This window comes from Cnephaeus nilssonii (assembly GCF_951640355.1).
Source record: "Cnephaeus nilssonii genome assembly, chromosome: 2".
NCBI lineage: Eukaryota > Metazoa > Chordata > Mammalia > Chiroptera > Vespertilionidae > Cnephaeus > Cnephaeus nilssonii.
In genome coordinates this window covers 4,960,234-4,974,955 of record NC_137073.1, presented here as the reverse complement: position 1 = coordinate 4,974,955, position 14,722 = coordinate 4,960,234, and the positions used below count along the sequence as shown (strand labels likewise).

The following is a 14,722-nucleotide window of genomic DNA, read 5'->3' as shown; positions in this document are numbered from 1 at the left end:
CATGTGGCCTCTCCCGGATCCAGGGGCGCGGCCTCACCCGGACCCGGGATCCAATTTCACCCGGACCCAGGGGCGCGTGGCCTCACCCGAACCCGGGACCCAGCATAACCCGGATCCAGGGGTGAATGGCCTCACCTGGACCTGGGATCCAGTTTCACCCGGACCCAGGGGCACGGCCTCACCCGGACCCGGGACCCAGCCTCACCCATATCCAGGGGCGCGCAGCCTCACCCGGACCCAGGGGCGTGTGGCCTCTCCCGGACCCAGGGCACGGCCTCACCCGGACCCAGGACCCAGCCTCACCCATATCCAGGGGCGCGCAGCCTCGCCCAGACCCAGGGGCGCGTGGCCTCTCCCGGACCCAGGGGCGTGGCCTCACCCGGACCTGGGACCCAGCCTCATCCGGATCCAGGGGCGCACGGCCTCACCCGGACCCGGGATCCAGCTTCACCCGGACCCAGGGCCACATGGCCTCACCCGGACCCGGGATCCAGCTACACCCGGACCCAGGGGCGCACGGCCTCACCCAGATCCAGGGGCGCACGGCCTCACCCGGACCCGGGATCCAGCTTCACCTGGACCCCAGGGCGCACGGCCTTGCCCGGACCCGGGGGCGCACGGCCTCACCCCGACCCGGGACCCAGCCTCACCCAGATCCAGGGGCACATGGCCTCACCTGGACCCGGGACCCAGGTACACCCGGACCCAGGGGCGCATGGCCTCTCCCGGACCCACAGGCGCGGCCTCATCTGGATCTGGGACCCAGCCTCGCCCGGACCCAGGGGTGCGTGACCTCACCCGTACCCAGGGGCACACGGCCTCACCCGGGCCCGGGACCCAGCCTCATCCATACCCAGGGGCGCGTGGCCTCGCCCGGACCCAGGGGCGCGCCGCTTCACCCAGACCCAGGACTCAGCCTCGCCCGGACCCAGGGGCGCGCGGCCTCACCCGGACCCGGGACCCAGCGGGGTCTTGTCATCTCGATCCCAATTCCTGTCGGTCAATTCCCTCCCAGCAATTCCTTTGGCCATTTTCTCAAAGCTCCGGGGCGGCTGCCGTGGAACTCGCTGGGCAGCGGGCTCGGCGAAGCTCCAGTGTGCCCGGTGCACGGTGGCAGGCTGGTCCGAGGTCGCTGTGGCGGCACTCGGGTCTGCAGCAGCGACCAGTCGCCGTGCAAGTGCTCCTGGATCCAGGACCCAGTGGGACCTCGTCTTCCCGATCCCAGCTCTCATCTGTCAATTCCTTCTCAACAATTCCTCCGGCCATTTTCTCAAAGCTCCGGGGCGTCTGCCACGGAACTCGCAGGGCAGTGGGCTCGGCAAAGCTCCGGTGCGCCCGGTGCGCTGTGGAGGGCTGGTCCAGGGTCGCTGCTTCGGCGCTCGGGTCTGCAGCGATGGCCGGTCGCCGGGCGTGCGCGCCTGGCCACTTCTGGGGCGCTGAGATTCTCGAAGGACTCAGAGGTCAGCAAGCGTGGGGTCTCCCACCCCATGTCTCCCAGGGGCTCGTCTGTTCGTGCTTTGCAGCGAGTGGAGCCGTCCCCTCAGCCTGAGACCGCCGGGGGAACTGCGCCGAGCACGTTCCAGGCCACCATTGTGTCGCCAGAGCCGTAGTTCTTAAAGTGTGATCTTTGGGTCACCGGCATCAGCATCTTCCCGCATGCCCCTCTCTTTTATTCTAGTTGTAGAGCATCCGCTCAGCCAGCCCTCCGGTGGTTCTGGATGGTGTCTGCTCTGTTTTCCGGTTGTAGTTTCAAAATTGTTGTGGTAGGCAACAATCAGGCGTCCGCCCTATGCCTCCATCTTGGTCCTCCTTTGTGTAGTTAAGTCTGGATTGTTGTTGGTGTCACTGGGAGCAATTTTCTTCCAGGCCAATTGGCTGTGAGGGCCCGCTGTATCCATAAAGGAAGAGTTACTGTGCAGGAGACAAGTTTATGGGTCGGGACTTGTTCCAGTAAGGCTTTGGTGCTCACTGAGTCTGCCCCCCGAATGTGTCCCCCATGCAAGTGGTTGAAATCTGGTGTCGTCTTACATCCACCACTAGATGCCCCCGTCTCTGGGTCTCCAATGGGGTTCAGGTCAGCTACTGTCTGAGGCCACTCAGCAGGAGCTACAGCAAAAACCGCAGTTTTCTCCTCCTGCTTGAGTGGTTTGGGAGCAGTCTGACTGGAACTGCAGTTCATCTGGTTAAGCTGCCACAGGGCAGGGCATTCACATGCAAAAGCCGCTGGTTGGAGCCCAGGTGGGCCTGCAAAACGTGCGGTACGGGTCTGCAAAACGTGCAGGGTGGGTCCCAGGGCGGGGCGGGTCTCAGGGCGGGGCCGGGTCTCAGGGCGTCACCAGGCCATGGCGTGGCGAACAGCAATGGCTGCTAGACTGCCTTTTCCGCATTTCCAAGTCTCTGTGTCCCGTGCTCCAGCGCAGTAAACACTGATTGCTGGGCGCACCTCTGCAAGAGAGTCGCTCTCACTCTCCCACACGATGGCCGAGAGTCCAGCTTCTCCACGTAGGTGTCTGGGTCTCCCGCGCGTCCCCAGAAACTGGGTTTCAGAGTGATGGGGAGCTAATCTCCCCTAGGGTTGGAAAAAAAGCCGCGCGTCCCTTCCCCCGCCACCAGCCTGACCCACGCGCCTCCGCACCTCAGCCCCTCTGCGTTCGCTCTTTCCTCTTCCCTCTTAGTTGTAAATCCACCATTCAGCCAGCTCTCCTGTGGTTCTGGGTGGCAGACGCTCTGTCCTCTAGTTGTATTTTTGAAATTGCTGTGCACGGCGCAGTTCATTTGTTTAACTTTGCCGCCATCTTGGTTCTCTCTCGGCATTCGAATTTTTAAAGCTGAGCTCCATCCAGCAGCCTATGGTTCCCACTCAGAGGACACGTCTCCCTCGGCCCCACTGCTGGCACTGCGGTCTTCTTTGCGAGGAGCGTTTCGTTCTTTGCTTGATTCAGAAGGCCCTTTGGCTCTGGTCTTTTCTTTCCTCTGCTGTTGTTTTTCAAGCTTTGACAGCTGCTTTGGGTCGGAGGTAGCTGCGCCAGGAGCTGGAGATTCCAGTTCTATGGTCACAGGCTCATCATTCTGAATATGGACTTGCATGTAGGCACCAAACTTGCCATCTTTGATGAGCTCCGGCCGGTACGTCTTGTGCAGCTGCTCCAGGAAGCTGTTACAGAAGCTCTCTGCCTGCTCTGAGGGCATTGCCAGGTGGAAGTCGGGCTTGTTGCCCTTGAGGACACACTGGAGGGTGAACTGGCTGACACAGAGCACCTCGTACTGTTTGTCCATCACACTCTTTGACCAGTGCTTTCCACTCTCATCCTTAAACACACGTAGGTTTAAAATCTTTTGGACCATGTGCTCCAGTTCCTTCTGTGTATCTTCCAGAGAAATACCCAGCAACACACACATGCCCTGTCCAATGGCACTTATCTGCTCTTCTCCAACTTCCCAGAGAATCCAGCTCAGCTATATTACTTCTCAGGAGATGCCTGCTTGTCTTGGAATCAGCACAAATCTGTGACACTGGCTCGGGTGACGCGCTGCACCACGGCTCTCATGGCGGCGGCTGGGGCGAGTGGGGTCGCACCCGCTCCTCCTGGCTTCACGACTCTGTGAGCGCCTCCACGGCCTGCGCCCTCTACCGGTGACACTAGGAAGTCCACATGTTCTTTTCTTTTCTTTTTTTTAAAAAATATATTTTATTGATTTTTTACAGAGAGGAAGGAAGAGGGATAGAGAGTTAGAAACATCGATGAGAGAGAGACATCGATCAGCTGCCTCTTGCACACCTCCCACTGAGGATGTGCCCGCAACCAAGGTACATGCCCTTGACCGGAATCGAACCTGGGACCCTTGAGTCCGCAGGCCGACGCTCTATCCACTGAGCCAAACTGGTCTCGGCAACACATGTTCTTTTCTTAATCATTCATTGAAAACACTTTGTCTCCATGTCTTGGCCACTGTGAATAATGCCACAATGGACAAATTTTTGAAAAAGGAGCCAAAATATTTGAAAAAAGAAAGCCTCTTCAATAAATGGTGCTGCGAAAATTGGAAAGCCACATGCAAAAGAATAAAACGAGACTACAGTTTATCCATGTACAAAAGTTAATTCAAAATATATCAAACACCTAGATGTAAGGACTCAAACAATAAATTACATGGAAGAAAACATAGGTACTAAATTTTTGGACCCTGGTGTTAGAGAACATTCCCAAAGTCAAGGAAGTAAAGGCAAAACTAAATGAATGGGACTATCCTACATAATAAAAAGGCAATATGCAAATTGCATCACTCCGCTACGCCCACGATTGGGCCGGCTGGAGGCGCGGGGGGCGGGACTCAGGGTGGCCGATTGGCTGGCGGTAGGAGCGGGGGGCGGGGACTCGCGAGTCCCCGACTCCCGCTCCTCCCACCGGCGGTTAGGCCAACGCTGCGGAAGGACCCATGGGGCCGGCGGAAGACGCTGGTGGTGGCTGATTGCGTGGCTGCTGGCAGCAGTTTTCCGCCAGCACCAGTTTTCCGCCAGCACCAGTTTTCCTCTGGCCACCCACCCGATCGGAGCGCCTCCCGATTGGAGTTCCTCTCGGGGTAGCCGATCGCGCTGGCGGGAGGCGCTCTGATCGGTGGGTGGCCAGAGGTAAACTGCTGCTGGCGGATAACTGGTGCCGGCAGCCAGGTGAAAGTCTATTGCATGAAACTTCGTGCAACGGGCTTCTAGTATCAAACTAAAAAGCTTCTGCACATCACAAGAAACTGCCAACAAAACACAAAGGCAACCAACAGAATGGGAGAAGATATTTGCAAAAACAGCTCCCACAAAGGTGTAATATCCAAAATATATAAAGAACTCATACAATTCAACAGTAATGATTTTTAAAGTCCATTTTCTATCACAGTGAGAGAGAATAATTTTTTATTTTTAACTTTTATTTCAATTTTAAAAATTTAATTTATTGGGGTGACATTGGTTAAAAATTATATAGGTTTAAAATGTACAATTTTATGACACATCATCTGTATATTGCATTGAAACAAATGAGAATGATAATACAATATATCAAAACTTTTGGGATGCAGCACTCCCAGTAATATGAGGGAAGTTTATATCATTACAGGGCTACTTAAGAAACAAGGAAAAATCTCAAGTAAATAACCTACCATTACATCTTGAACTAGATAAAGGAGAACAAAAGCAGCCCAAAGTCAGCAGAAGAAAAGAAATATAAAAATTAGAGGAGAATTAAATGAAATAGAGAACAAAATCTATACAAAAAATTAATGCAATCAAGGTCAGTTTCTTTGAAAAGATTCATAAAATTGAGAGAAGCATGCTTATAAGTTACTACTACAATCAGGAGTTTGTCTGTTTTTTCTTGAATCCTCCCAACATTTTATATATTTTGAGTCCATATTTTTGGACACCTAACATTTTTAACTATGTCTTTTTTTTTTCTTTATTGATTAAGGTATTACATATGTGTCCTTATCCCCCCATTACTCCCCCCCCCCCACAAACACATACCCTCCCCCCTCCCCCCGGTATCTGTGTCCATTGGTTAGGCTTATATGCACGTCTACAAATCTTTTGGTTGATCTTTCCCCCTGACCCCCGCCCTCCCCTACCTCCCCTCTGAGGTTTGACGGTCTGATCGATGCTTCTCTGTCTCTGGATCTGTTTTTGTTAATCAGTTTATGTTGTTCATTATACTCCACAAATGAGTGAGATCATATGATAGTTATCTTTCTCTGACTGGCTTGTTCCACTTAGCATAATGCTCTCCAGTTCCATCCATGCTGTTGCAAATAGTAAGAATGCCTTATTTTTCACTGCAGCGTAGTATTCCATTGTGTAGATGGAATCTACTCATCTGCTGATGGGCACTTAGGCTGCTTCTAAATCTTAGCTATTGTAAATTGTGCCGCTATGAACATAGGGGTGCATATATCTTTTCTGATTGGTGTTTCTAGTTTCTTGGGATATATTCTTAGAAGTGGGATCACTGGGTCAAATGGGAGTTCCATTTTTAGTTTTTTGAGGAAACTCCATACCATTTTCCACAGTGGCCTCACCAGTCTGCATTCCCACCAGCAGTGCATGAGGGTTCCTTTTTCTCCACATCCTCTCCAGCACTTGTCGTTTGATGATTTGTTGATGATAACCATTCTGACAGGTGTGAGATGGTACCGCATTGTCGTTTTTTTTTTTATTTATTTTTATTTTTTTATTATTTTTTATTTTTTAAATTTCTTTATTGATTAAGGTGTCACATATTTGTCCTCATCCCCCCATTCCCATCCCACACCCCTCCCCATGGATGCCCCAACACCCTGTTGAACTTAACCATTGGTTAGGCTCTTATGCATGCACACAAGACCTTTGGTTGATCTCTCCCTTCTCCCCCCACCCTCCCCTATCCTCCCTCTGAGGCCCGATAGTCCGATCGGTGCCTCCTTGTTTCTGGTTCTGTTCTTGTTCATCAGTCCATGTTGTTCATCATTTCCCCTAGATGAGCGAACTCATGTGTCACTAGAGATATACTTATAAGAATTGAATGTGCGACGAGCAATAATAGTTATGCTGACAGGCAAATGAATCAGTCTGTAGTGAGTTTCTTTCTGGACCAACAGTTCTTTTGAGACCCAATATCAATGTCCACCAGTTCCTTATGAGTACATGTCGGCACTGACCCCTCAGCTCTGGATGGTGGACAAATGGTGGTAATGCAGGTCCGACTCCCTCTGGTTTGGTCTCGGCCGGACCCAGGGGCACGGCTTCACCCGGATCCAGGGGCCCACGGCCTCACCCGGACCCGGGGCCAGGCTCATCCGGATCCAGGGGCCCGCGGCCTCACCCGGACCCGGGGCCCAGGCTCACCCGGATCCAGGGGCCCGCGGCCTCACCCGGACCCGGGGCCCAGGCTCACCCGGCTCCAGGGGCCCGCGGCCTCACCCGGACCCGGGGCCCAGGCTCACCCGGATCCAGGGGCCCGCGGCCTCACCCGGACCCGGGGCCCAGGCTCACCCGGATCCAGGGGCCCGCGGCCTCACCCGGACCCGGGGCCCAGGCTCACCCGGATCCAGGGGCCCGCGGCCTCACCCGGACCCGGGGCCCAGGCTCACCCGGATCCAGGGGCCCGCGGCCTCACCCGGACCCGGGGCCCAGGCTCACCCGGATCCAGGGGCCCGCGGCCTCACCCGGACCCGGGGCCCAGGCTCACCCGGATCCAGGGGCCCGCGGCCTCACCCGGACCCGGGGCCCAGGCTCATCCGGATCCAGGGGTCCGCGGCCTCACCTGGACCCGGGACCCAGACTCACCCTGATCCAGGGGTCCGCGGCCTCACCCGGACCCGGGACCCAGACTCACCCGGACCCAGGGGAGCGCAGCTTCACCCGGATCCGGGACCCAGCGGGGTTTCGTCTTCTTGATCCCATTTCCTGTTGGTCAATTCCATCTCAGTAATTCCTTCGGCCATTTTCTCAGAGCTCCAGGGCAGCCGCCGCAGAACTCGCTGGGCGGCGGGGTCGGCGAAGCTCCGGTGTGCCCGGTGCACGGCAGCGGGCTGGTCCGGGGTGGCTGCGTCGGCCCTTGGGTCTGCAGCGGTGGACAGTCACCTAGCGTGCGCACCTGGCCGCTTCCGGGGCGTTGAGATTCTTGAAGGACTCGGAGGTCAGCAAGCGCGTATTCTCCCACCCCATGTCTCCTAGGGGCTCGTCTGTCCGTGCTCGGCAGCGAGTGGGGCCTTCCCCTCAGCCGGAGACCGCCGGGGGAACTGCGCCAAGCACGTTCCAGGCCGCCACTGTGTCGTCTGAGCCGTAGTTCTTAAAGTGTGATCTTTGGGTCACCGGCATCAGCATCATCCCGAGTACCCCTCTCTTTTATTCTAGTTGTAGAGCATCTGCTCAGTCAGCCCTCCGGTGGTTCTGGATGGTGTCTGCTCTGCTCTCCCATCGTAGACTCAAAATTGTTGTGGTAGGCAGCAATCAGGCTTCTGCCCTATGCCTCCATCTTGGTCTTCCTTTGTATAGTTAAGTCTTGATTGTTGTTGGTGTCGCTGGGAGGAATTGTCCTCCAGGCCAATTGGCCGTGCAGATCCTCTGTGTCTATAAAGGAAGAGTTGCTGTGTAGGAGACAGATTTTTGGGCCGGGTCTTGGTGCAGCAAGGCTTTGGCGCTCACTGAGTCTGCCTTTGGAATGTGTCCTTTATGCGAGTGGTTGAAATCTGGTGTCATCTCACACCGACCATTAGATGCCCTCGTTTCTGGGTCTCCAATGGTGTGTAGGTCAGCTACTACCTGAGACCACTCAGCAGGACTTACGGCAAAAACTGCAGTTTCCTCCTCCTGTCTGAGCGTCCCTAGAGCAGTCCGACTAGAACCGCAGTTTATCTGGTCAAGCTGCCATAGGGCAGGCCACCCACATGCAAAAGCCGTTGCTTGGAGCCCAGGTGTGCCTGCAAGACGTGCGGGGCGGACCTGCAAAACGAGCGGGGCGGGTCCCAGGGCGGAGCGAGTCTCAGGGCGGGGCGGGGCCTCAGGGCGCCACCAGGCCATGGCGAGGCGAACCGCACTGGCTGCAAGTCTGCTTTTTCTGCTTTCCACGTTTCCAAGCCCCCTCATTCCGCACTCCAGCGCAGCAAACACTGATTGCTGGGCGCACCTCCGCAAGGAAGTCACTCCCACTCTCCGACAGGAAGGCCGAGAGTCCAGCCTCTTCCCGCAGGCGTCTGGGGAGCTAATCTCCCCTAGGGTTGGAACAAAAGCCACAAGTCCCTTCCCCCGACCCACGCGCCTCCGCACCTCAGCTCCTCCAGAGTTCGCTCTTTCCTCTTCTCTCTTAGCTGTAAATCCACCATTCAGCCAGCTCTCCTGTGGTTCTGGGTGGCAGACGCTCTGTGCGCGGCGAAGTTCCTTTGTTTAACTTTGAAATTGCTGTGCGCGAAGTTCCTTTGTTTGACTTTGCTGCCTTCTTGGTTCTCCTCTCTCAAAATGGCTAGAGGACTTGAGTGTAAGACAGGAAGTCCTAAGAATCCTCTAATTCGGTGTTGGCGGTCTCCGGGGCCCCGAGGATCTCAGTGGGGAGCTGGGCCAGGTCGGTGACGCGGGTGGGCCCGTCTCGCAGAAAGATGGTCTCTTCCTTCACCGAGAGCCGCTGTGTCGAGTCCGCGGCCGCCGCCACAGCAGCTGCCGCGGCGCCCACGAGCTCATGGCCCCGGCTGCGGTGCTGGCTGAGGGGAGCAGCCGCCCGGCCTGGGGAGACGCGAGCAGGAGTCGCCGCGCTCACCAGTCCATCTTTTAGTTGTTTTTCCGAAACTGCCATGCGAGGCAACAGATCAGCCGTTCACCTCTGCCGCCATCTTGGCTTCTCTCCGCATTGTCGTTTTGGTTTGCATCTCTCAGATGATTAGTGACTTTGAGCATGTTTTCATATGTCTCTTGGCCTTCCTTATGTCCTCTTTTGAAAAGTATCTATTTAGGTCCGTAGCCCATTTTTTGATTGGGTTGTTTATCTTCCTCTTGTTAAGTAGTATGAGTTCCCTGTAAATGTTTATCGGTGATAACATTGAGAAATATTTTCTCCCATGCAGTGGGCTTTCTTGTTGTTTTGTTGATGGTGTCTTTGGCTGTGCAGAAGCTTTTTATTTTGATGTAGTCCCATTTGTTTATTTTCTCTTTTGTTTCCATTGCCCTAGGAGCTGTATCTCTCTCTCTATCATCTCTATCTCCATCTATCTCTATCCTATCTGTCATCGATGTATGTATTATCTATCTAGTATTTATCTATCTTTCATCTTATATATCTGAATTTTTCCAGCTTCCCTTCCATGTCTCCCACCCACCTGCCTGGTTACCTCCTCCCTTGGGGCAAAATCCAGTGATTAGGAACACACTTACCTTTCTGATATTTTCAATGATGCTAATGCCATCAATGAATACAACTCCAGAGCTTATGGTCTCATCTCCAGTTAACATTTTCAATATACTGGTTTTTCCGGCTCCATTTAATCCAAGTAATCCAAGGCATTCAGAATTTTTTACGACAAGGGAGACATTTCTTACAGCCTTTACAACTGGACACTTATAATAAGTCTGAAAACATTAAAAAAAATCACAATGTACTGAAGCACTGATGGTGGGTCACCCATAATTATAACCTCTACTGGTGGATGGTTTCTCAGGAACACTTTTCCTTCCAGCCATCTGTTTGACCAGGATATGCACAGACCCCACAGCAGCCCAATGAATTAGTGCAATACATTCTTGGCAGCGACAAAGCTCAGGGGAATATTGTCACTGAATGACGTTACCTTCACAAGTTCTTTGAGAAGCAGTGGGCACTTCTTCAGTTTAGGAGGCTGTGCCAAGATTTTCTTCCTCTCATTTTCTACATTTTCATCCACATATTCGTTGACTACATGCATGGACACTATAGCCTATATTTTCAAAACAAGGACCACAGGTGTGAATGCATTTTAGAGACCTTGTATAAACTGAGTGGCATTTTGAAAGTTGACCTGAAGGAGCAATTTCAAAGATGCCAGAAAATATTGGACTAATTTTCAATAGCCTTCCTACCAATTTCCTAAATTCTTATGAACAAATTTATTCTTGTTTTGCTTACTTTTGGAAACTATAGAATGAACAAGTTTTTCTACCACTGAGAGGAAGCAGCATGTTCTTGCCAGTAAAATGGACACATCATGGAAAACAAAAGCCACATCAATACTGTTATTGCCTAGTACCATTTGTTACAACTAAAATATGTTCATGAGACCATTGGAACCAAGAGAAGAGAAAATGGCCTCTTTCTTTTTGAGGGAAGGCTGAGTTGAATACGAAGAACTATTGAGAGAGTGAACACAGTGTGGTGATAAGAAGAAAGGCCACCATCAGCAATGGGAACTTAGTAAAAGATGCAGGAATGAAATAATTCAGCGAGTCTTGTAGTAGCAGGATAATAAGAAGTTAAGAAAATTCCTGGGCAAGTGGAATGGGGAAAGTGAGACAAAAAAATTAAATAAGGTTAAACAGTTTGGGAAACTTATAGCCCGTCTGTGAATTGCAATATCTTATCTTCCCTCACCAAGGACACTGGAGAGCAAATGGTTCATAACCAGAGAATACATAGCTTAAATCACCTGGCCTGGGACAATAGAGGGCAAAGCCACTACTAACGCCATGTGTGCCAGCTCAATTTAGGGACAGATGAAGATGGGTAACAAATAACAAAAACCCCATTAAAGCCACACAGACCTAAGATAACAGTAAAATAGACCAAAAAATAATCCAAAACTCCCATCTACACTCATTTTGATGCATCAGCATATTAAAAATGCACCTGGAAAGCTGATGAATATTCCGCTGAAACCCTCCCTTAAGATTTTTACCTGAAGAAAAAGGGATAAAAAGCCCCCAGGATAAGCCCTCAGGACAAAGACTCACTCTAGTCTAGAACATAATCATGCCCTTTCCCAGGCATGAACTTGTTATTTCTAAGGGCCCCCACGAGACTCACAACCAGAGGAGCCCTGGGCATTGGCAACTCGACCCAGGCTCACTCCCTGGTCCTATCTCCAAGGGCCCTCTTTTCTCCGACATCACAGTGACCCAAAGCAGCCCTGAGCAGGCTCACTCCCATCACTGTGGCGTCATTCAGGTGAGCTGACCGCCCAGGCTCACTCCCATCACTGTGGCGTCATTCAGGTGAGCTGACCGCCCCTGCTCACCTCTTTCCTATAACATTTCTGGAGAGCTGAAACAGAGCTGTCCCTAGCTTTAATAAACACACTCTCAGACCCAGCTGGACTCACGGTGTGAAATCTTCCCTACACGAAGTCAAGAACCCACATGCTACAGGCCGGTAGTCTGGTGACACTGGGTTAGTAATTCATACTACTTGAGCAAAAGTTTGTTGATTTGAATTGCCTATTTTTACATTAAGTACTCATTATATTATCCAGCTCCACTCATTGGTTAAGGAGTGGAGCTGGATAAGATAATCAGCTCAGTAAACATGATAATGAAAAGAATGAGAAGACTGCTTTTTCCAATTTTAAAATTGGTTGTGTAAGACTGGTAAGTGAACATCCTTGCGCTGTTTTCAGTCTTAGGGGGCACACGATGTCTTTGGCCATTGTGTTTGCTGTAGGCTTTATATATATAAGCAGATGCCACCGATCAGGCCGCGATAGCTCTTTTCTTTCCTTAGTTTCTGACACTTTTTATGTATATGAGTGTGAAATGTGATATAAACATGTGGTTTTTCTTGACATTAATTAATTCATGGGTAACATTGGTTTTCAAATATTAAACTAGCTTTGTTACATTTATGAAATAAACCCTACTTGTTCATGGTGTATTATTCTTTCTACATATTCCTGGATTCTAGCTGTGAATATTTTGTTGAGAATTTGTGTTTCTGTTTTCACACGTGATATTGGTTTCTTTTACTTTTTCTGATTTTGGTATCAAGTGTAATAATAGTTTCATAAATAGAATTGGAAATGCTCCTACTTCTATATTCTGGAAGAAATTGTGTAGAATTGATGCTATTTGTTTTTTTTTTTAATTTTATTTTTCAATTACAGTTTACATTCAATATTATTTTCTATTAGTATTAGGGGTACAGGAGAGTGGTTAACCAATCATATACTTTACAAAGCATTACCTTGATATTTCCAGTACCCACCTGGCACCATATATAATTATTGCCTATGGTGTACTTTATAAGAATTGATGCTACTTCTTTAATTTTTTGGTAGAATTTATTAGTGAAATTGTCCTGGTGTGGTGTTTTCTTTTTTGGAGTTTTAAACTATGCACTTTCATATTGCCTTTACATTGGTTAGTATGTGTTACCTATTTTTAATTTATGGTCACTCTGGCTGGAGGCTTATCACTTTTAATCATTTTTCAAATAATTAGCTTTTGGTTCCGTTCACTGATTTTTCTTCATTGTGTTTCTGTTTGCAGTTTCATTAATTTCTTTTCTTATTTTTGTTAAGCTAAATGATTTTTGCTTTGAGTTTATTTTGCTCTTTTTTCCCCTAATTTATTGAGATACAGACTTCAATTATTGAACTGGGACTTTTTTCCATTTCTAATGTAAGTATTTAGTACTACACATGCCCATTGAAACACTGCTGTAGGTGCACCCCACAGGTTTTGATATGTTGTATTTTCCTTTCATTCAGTTTAAAATATTTTCTAATTTCTTCTGCAACTTCCACCTTGACTGATGGGTTCGAGAGAAGTGTGTTGCTTAATTTCCCAGTGTTTATAGAGATTTTCCTGTTATATTTCTGTTATTAAATTTCATGATGATCAGAAAACATACTCTTCATTATTTTAAATCTCTTAAAATTGTGAATGGTGTGTCTTGGTGAATGTTCCATGTGTCCTGCCCTTATTGGGTGCATGCTCTCTAAGTGCCAGTTAGATCCAGTTAGTAGATGGTGTTGTGCAGTTCTTTTACTAATTTTCTGTCTGTGTGTTCTATTGATCACTAAAGGAGTAGTTGGCTGGTTACCACCACAACTGAATGAGCATATGTTGTTTTGAAGCAGAGGCCCCTATATTATCTTTATCTGAGGAAGTAGAGGGAGTTCTTAATTGAGAAGAGGATGCCACGTCTGTAAACTCAGAGTGCTCAGGGAAGTCTGAGGATTTAAGATGGCAGGGTCATTAGCTCAAATGTCTCCATCTTCTAATGGAGGAGGGCACCACTCTTCTAACGAGAGGTGTGATCTTGGCAGAGCAGATCTGCCGTGGTTGAGAGTGAGCTTCCTGGAGCTCATCTAATCTGAAGGTTAAACCTTGATCTTAGTACTCAGTTTTCTCTGCCCTTTCACTGAAGGAAGTGGGACCAAAGAGGCTCTTGCACTCTCACACTTGGCTTTCAATTTCCTACTAATAATTCTCAGCTTTTCATTCTATGAAGTAAGGAGCTTGCCAATAACTCACACTCCCATTGTTCTTTCAGTTGCTATTTCCCTCATTTTTAAAGAATACTTGATTTATCGCATCAGTGATGCTTTCTGTTCCTCTGGTATATCGTCCCAATCAGAACAGATAAACATTTTTACAATTGGACCATTATTTTGTGCCAGGGGTTATTATTTTTCCTTTACCACCAGTGATGTGGATCTCACTAAAATCCTATCTGATTGTGTATTTTCTCAAACCTCTCCTGGTACTAACTGTTGCAGGTGGACTTCCTTTAGTACCAATACCTGTGGAAGGGAGAAACAAACCACGAGTAGGCAAAGGATAGAAATCGAGCTATGATGGAGGTCAAATGACATCCTCAGTTGACCCAGTGGGAAGCCCTGAAGTTGTTTGAGTGGCATTGAGATGAGCAAACATTTTACTTCTGCATCTGCGAGTGACGGATGCAGGTCATCTGGGAAGAGTATCGCCTCGGGAGAGGAGGCTCTCTGCAGCGAAAGCATCCACGAAGACAATGACAGATGAAGGTGTCTGAGGACAGAACTGAGAAGCGGGGGCACCAACCCCACTGAAGGGGGGTCTGGACAGTGCACTCTACCCTTTGGTTTTCTGGGACATAGATAGCAGCCACCAGAGAAAATGTTTGATCCTAGCATAAAGTACCAAGAAGTCCTTTTGAAACAAAGTGAAAGGCTTGTACATGGATTTTAGATAGATTAGATTAGGGATGAAACTTAAAAAAGAAGTTAAGGATAAGTCTCAGATTTCTCTCTTCAACAAATA

General features: G+C 49.8%; 2 protein-coding genes across 2 annotated transcripts in view; both read right to left on the bottom strand.

Annotated features, from left to right (window-relative positions):
• The window catches only part of LOC307110044 (phospholipid-transporting ATPase ABCA3-like), a gene marked incomplete at both ends in the record, with an annotated part of 343,983 nt that overhangs the window by 13,398 nt on the left and 315,863 nt on the right, over positions 1-14,722 (bottom strand). The window contains 2 exons of the mRNA XM_079789089.1: positions 9,887-10,081; positions 10,300-10,425. Coding sequence (XP_079645215.1) covers positions 9,887-10,081; positions 10,300-10,425 — 321 coding nt within the window. The remainder of the gene's footprint in view (positions 1-9,886; positions 10,082-10,299; positions 10,426-14,722) is intronic.
• On the bottom strand, positions 2,848-3,548 carry LOC307092603 (D-aminoacyl-tRNA deacylase 1-like; the record flags this gene model as incomplete). Its single annotated transcript, XM_079759921.1, has 2 exons — positions 2,848-3,456; positions 3,513-3,548. 2 exons carry the CDS (start codon positions 3,546-3,548, stop codon positions 2,848-2,850), a joined length of 645 nt encoding a protein of 214 aa, XP_079616047.1.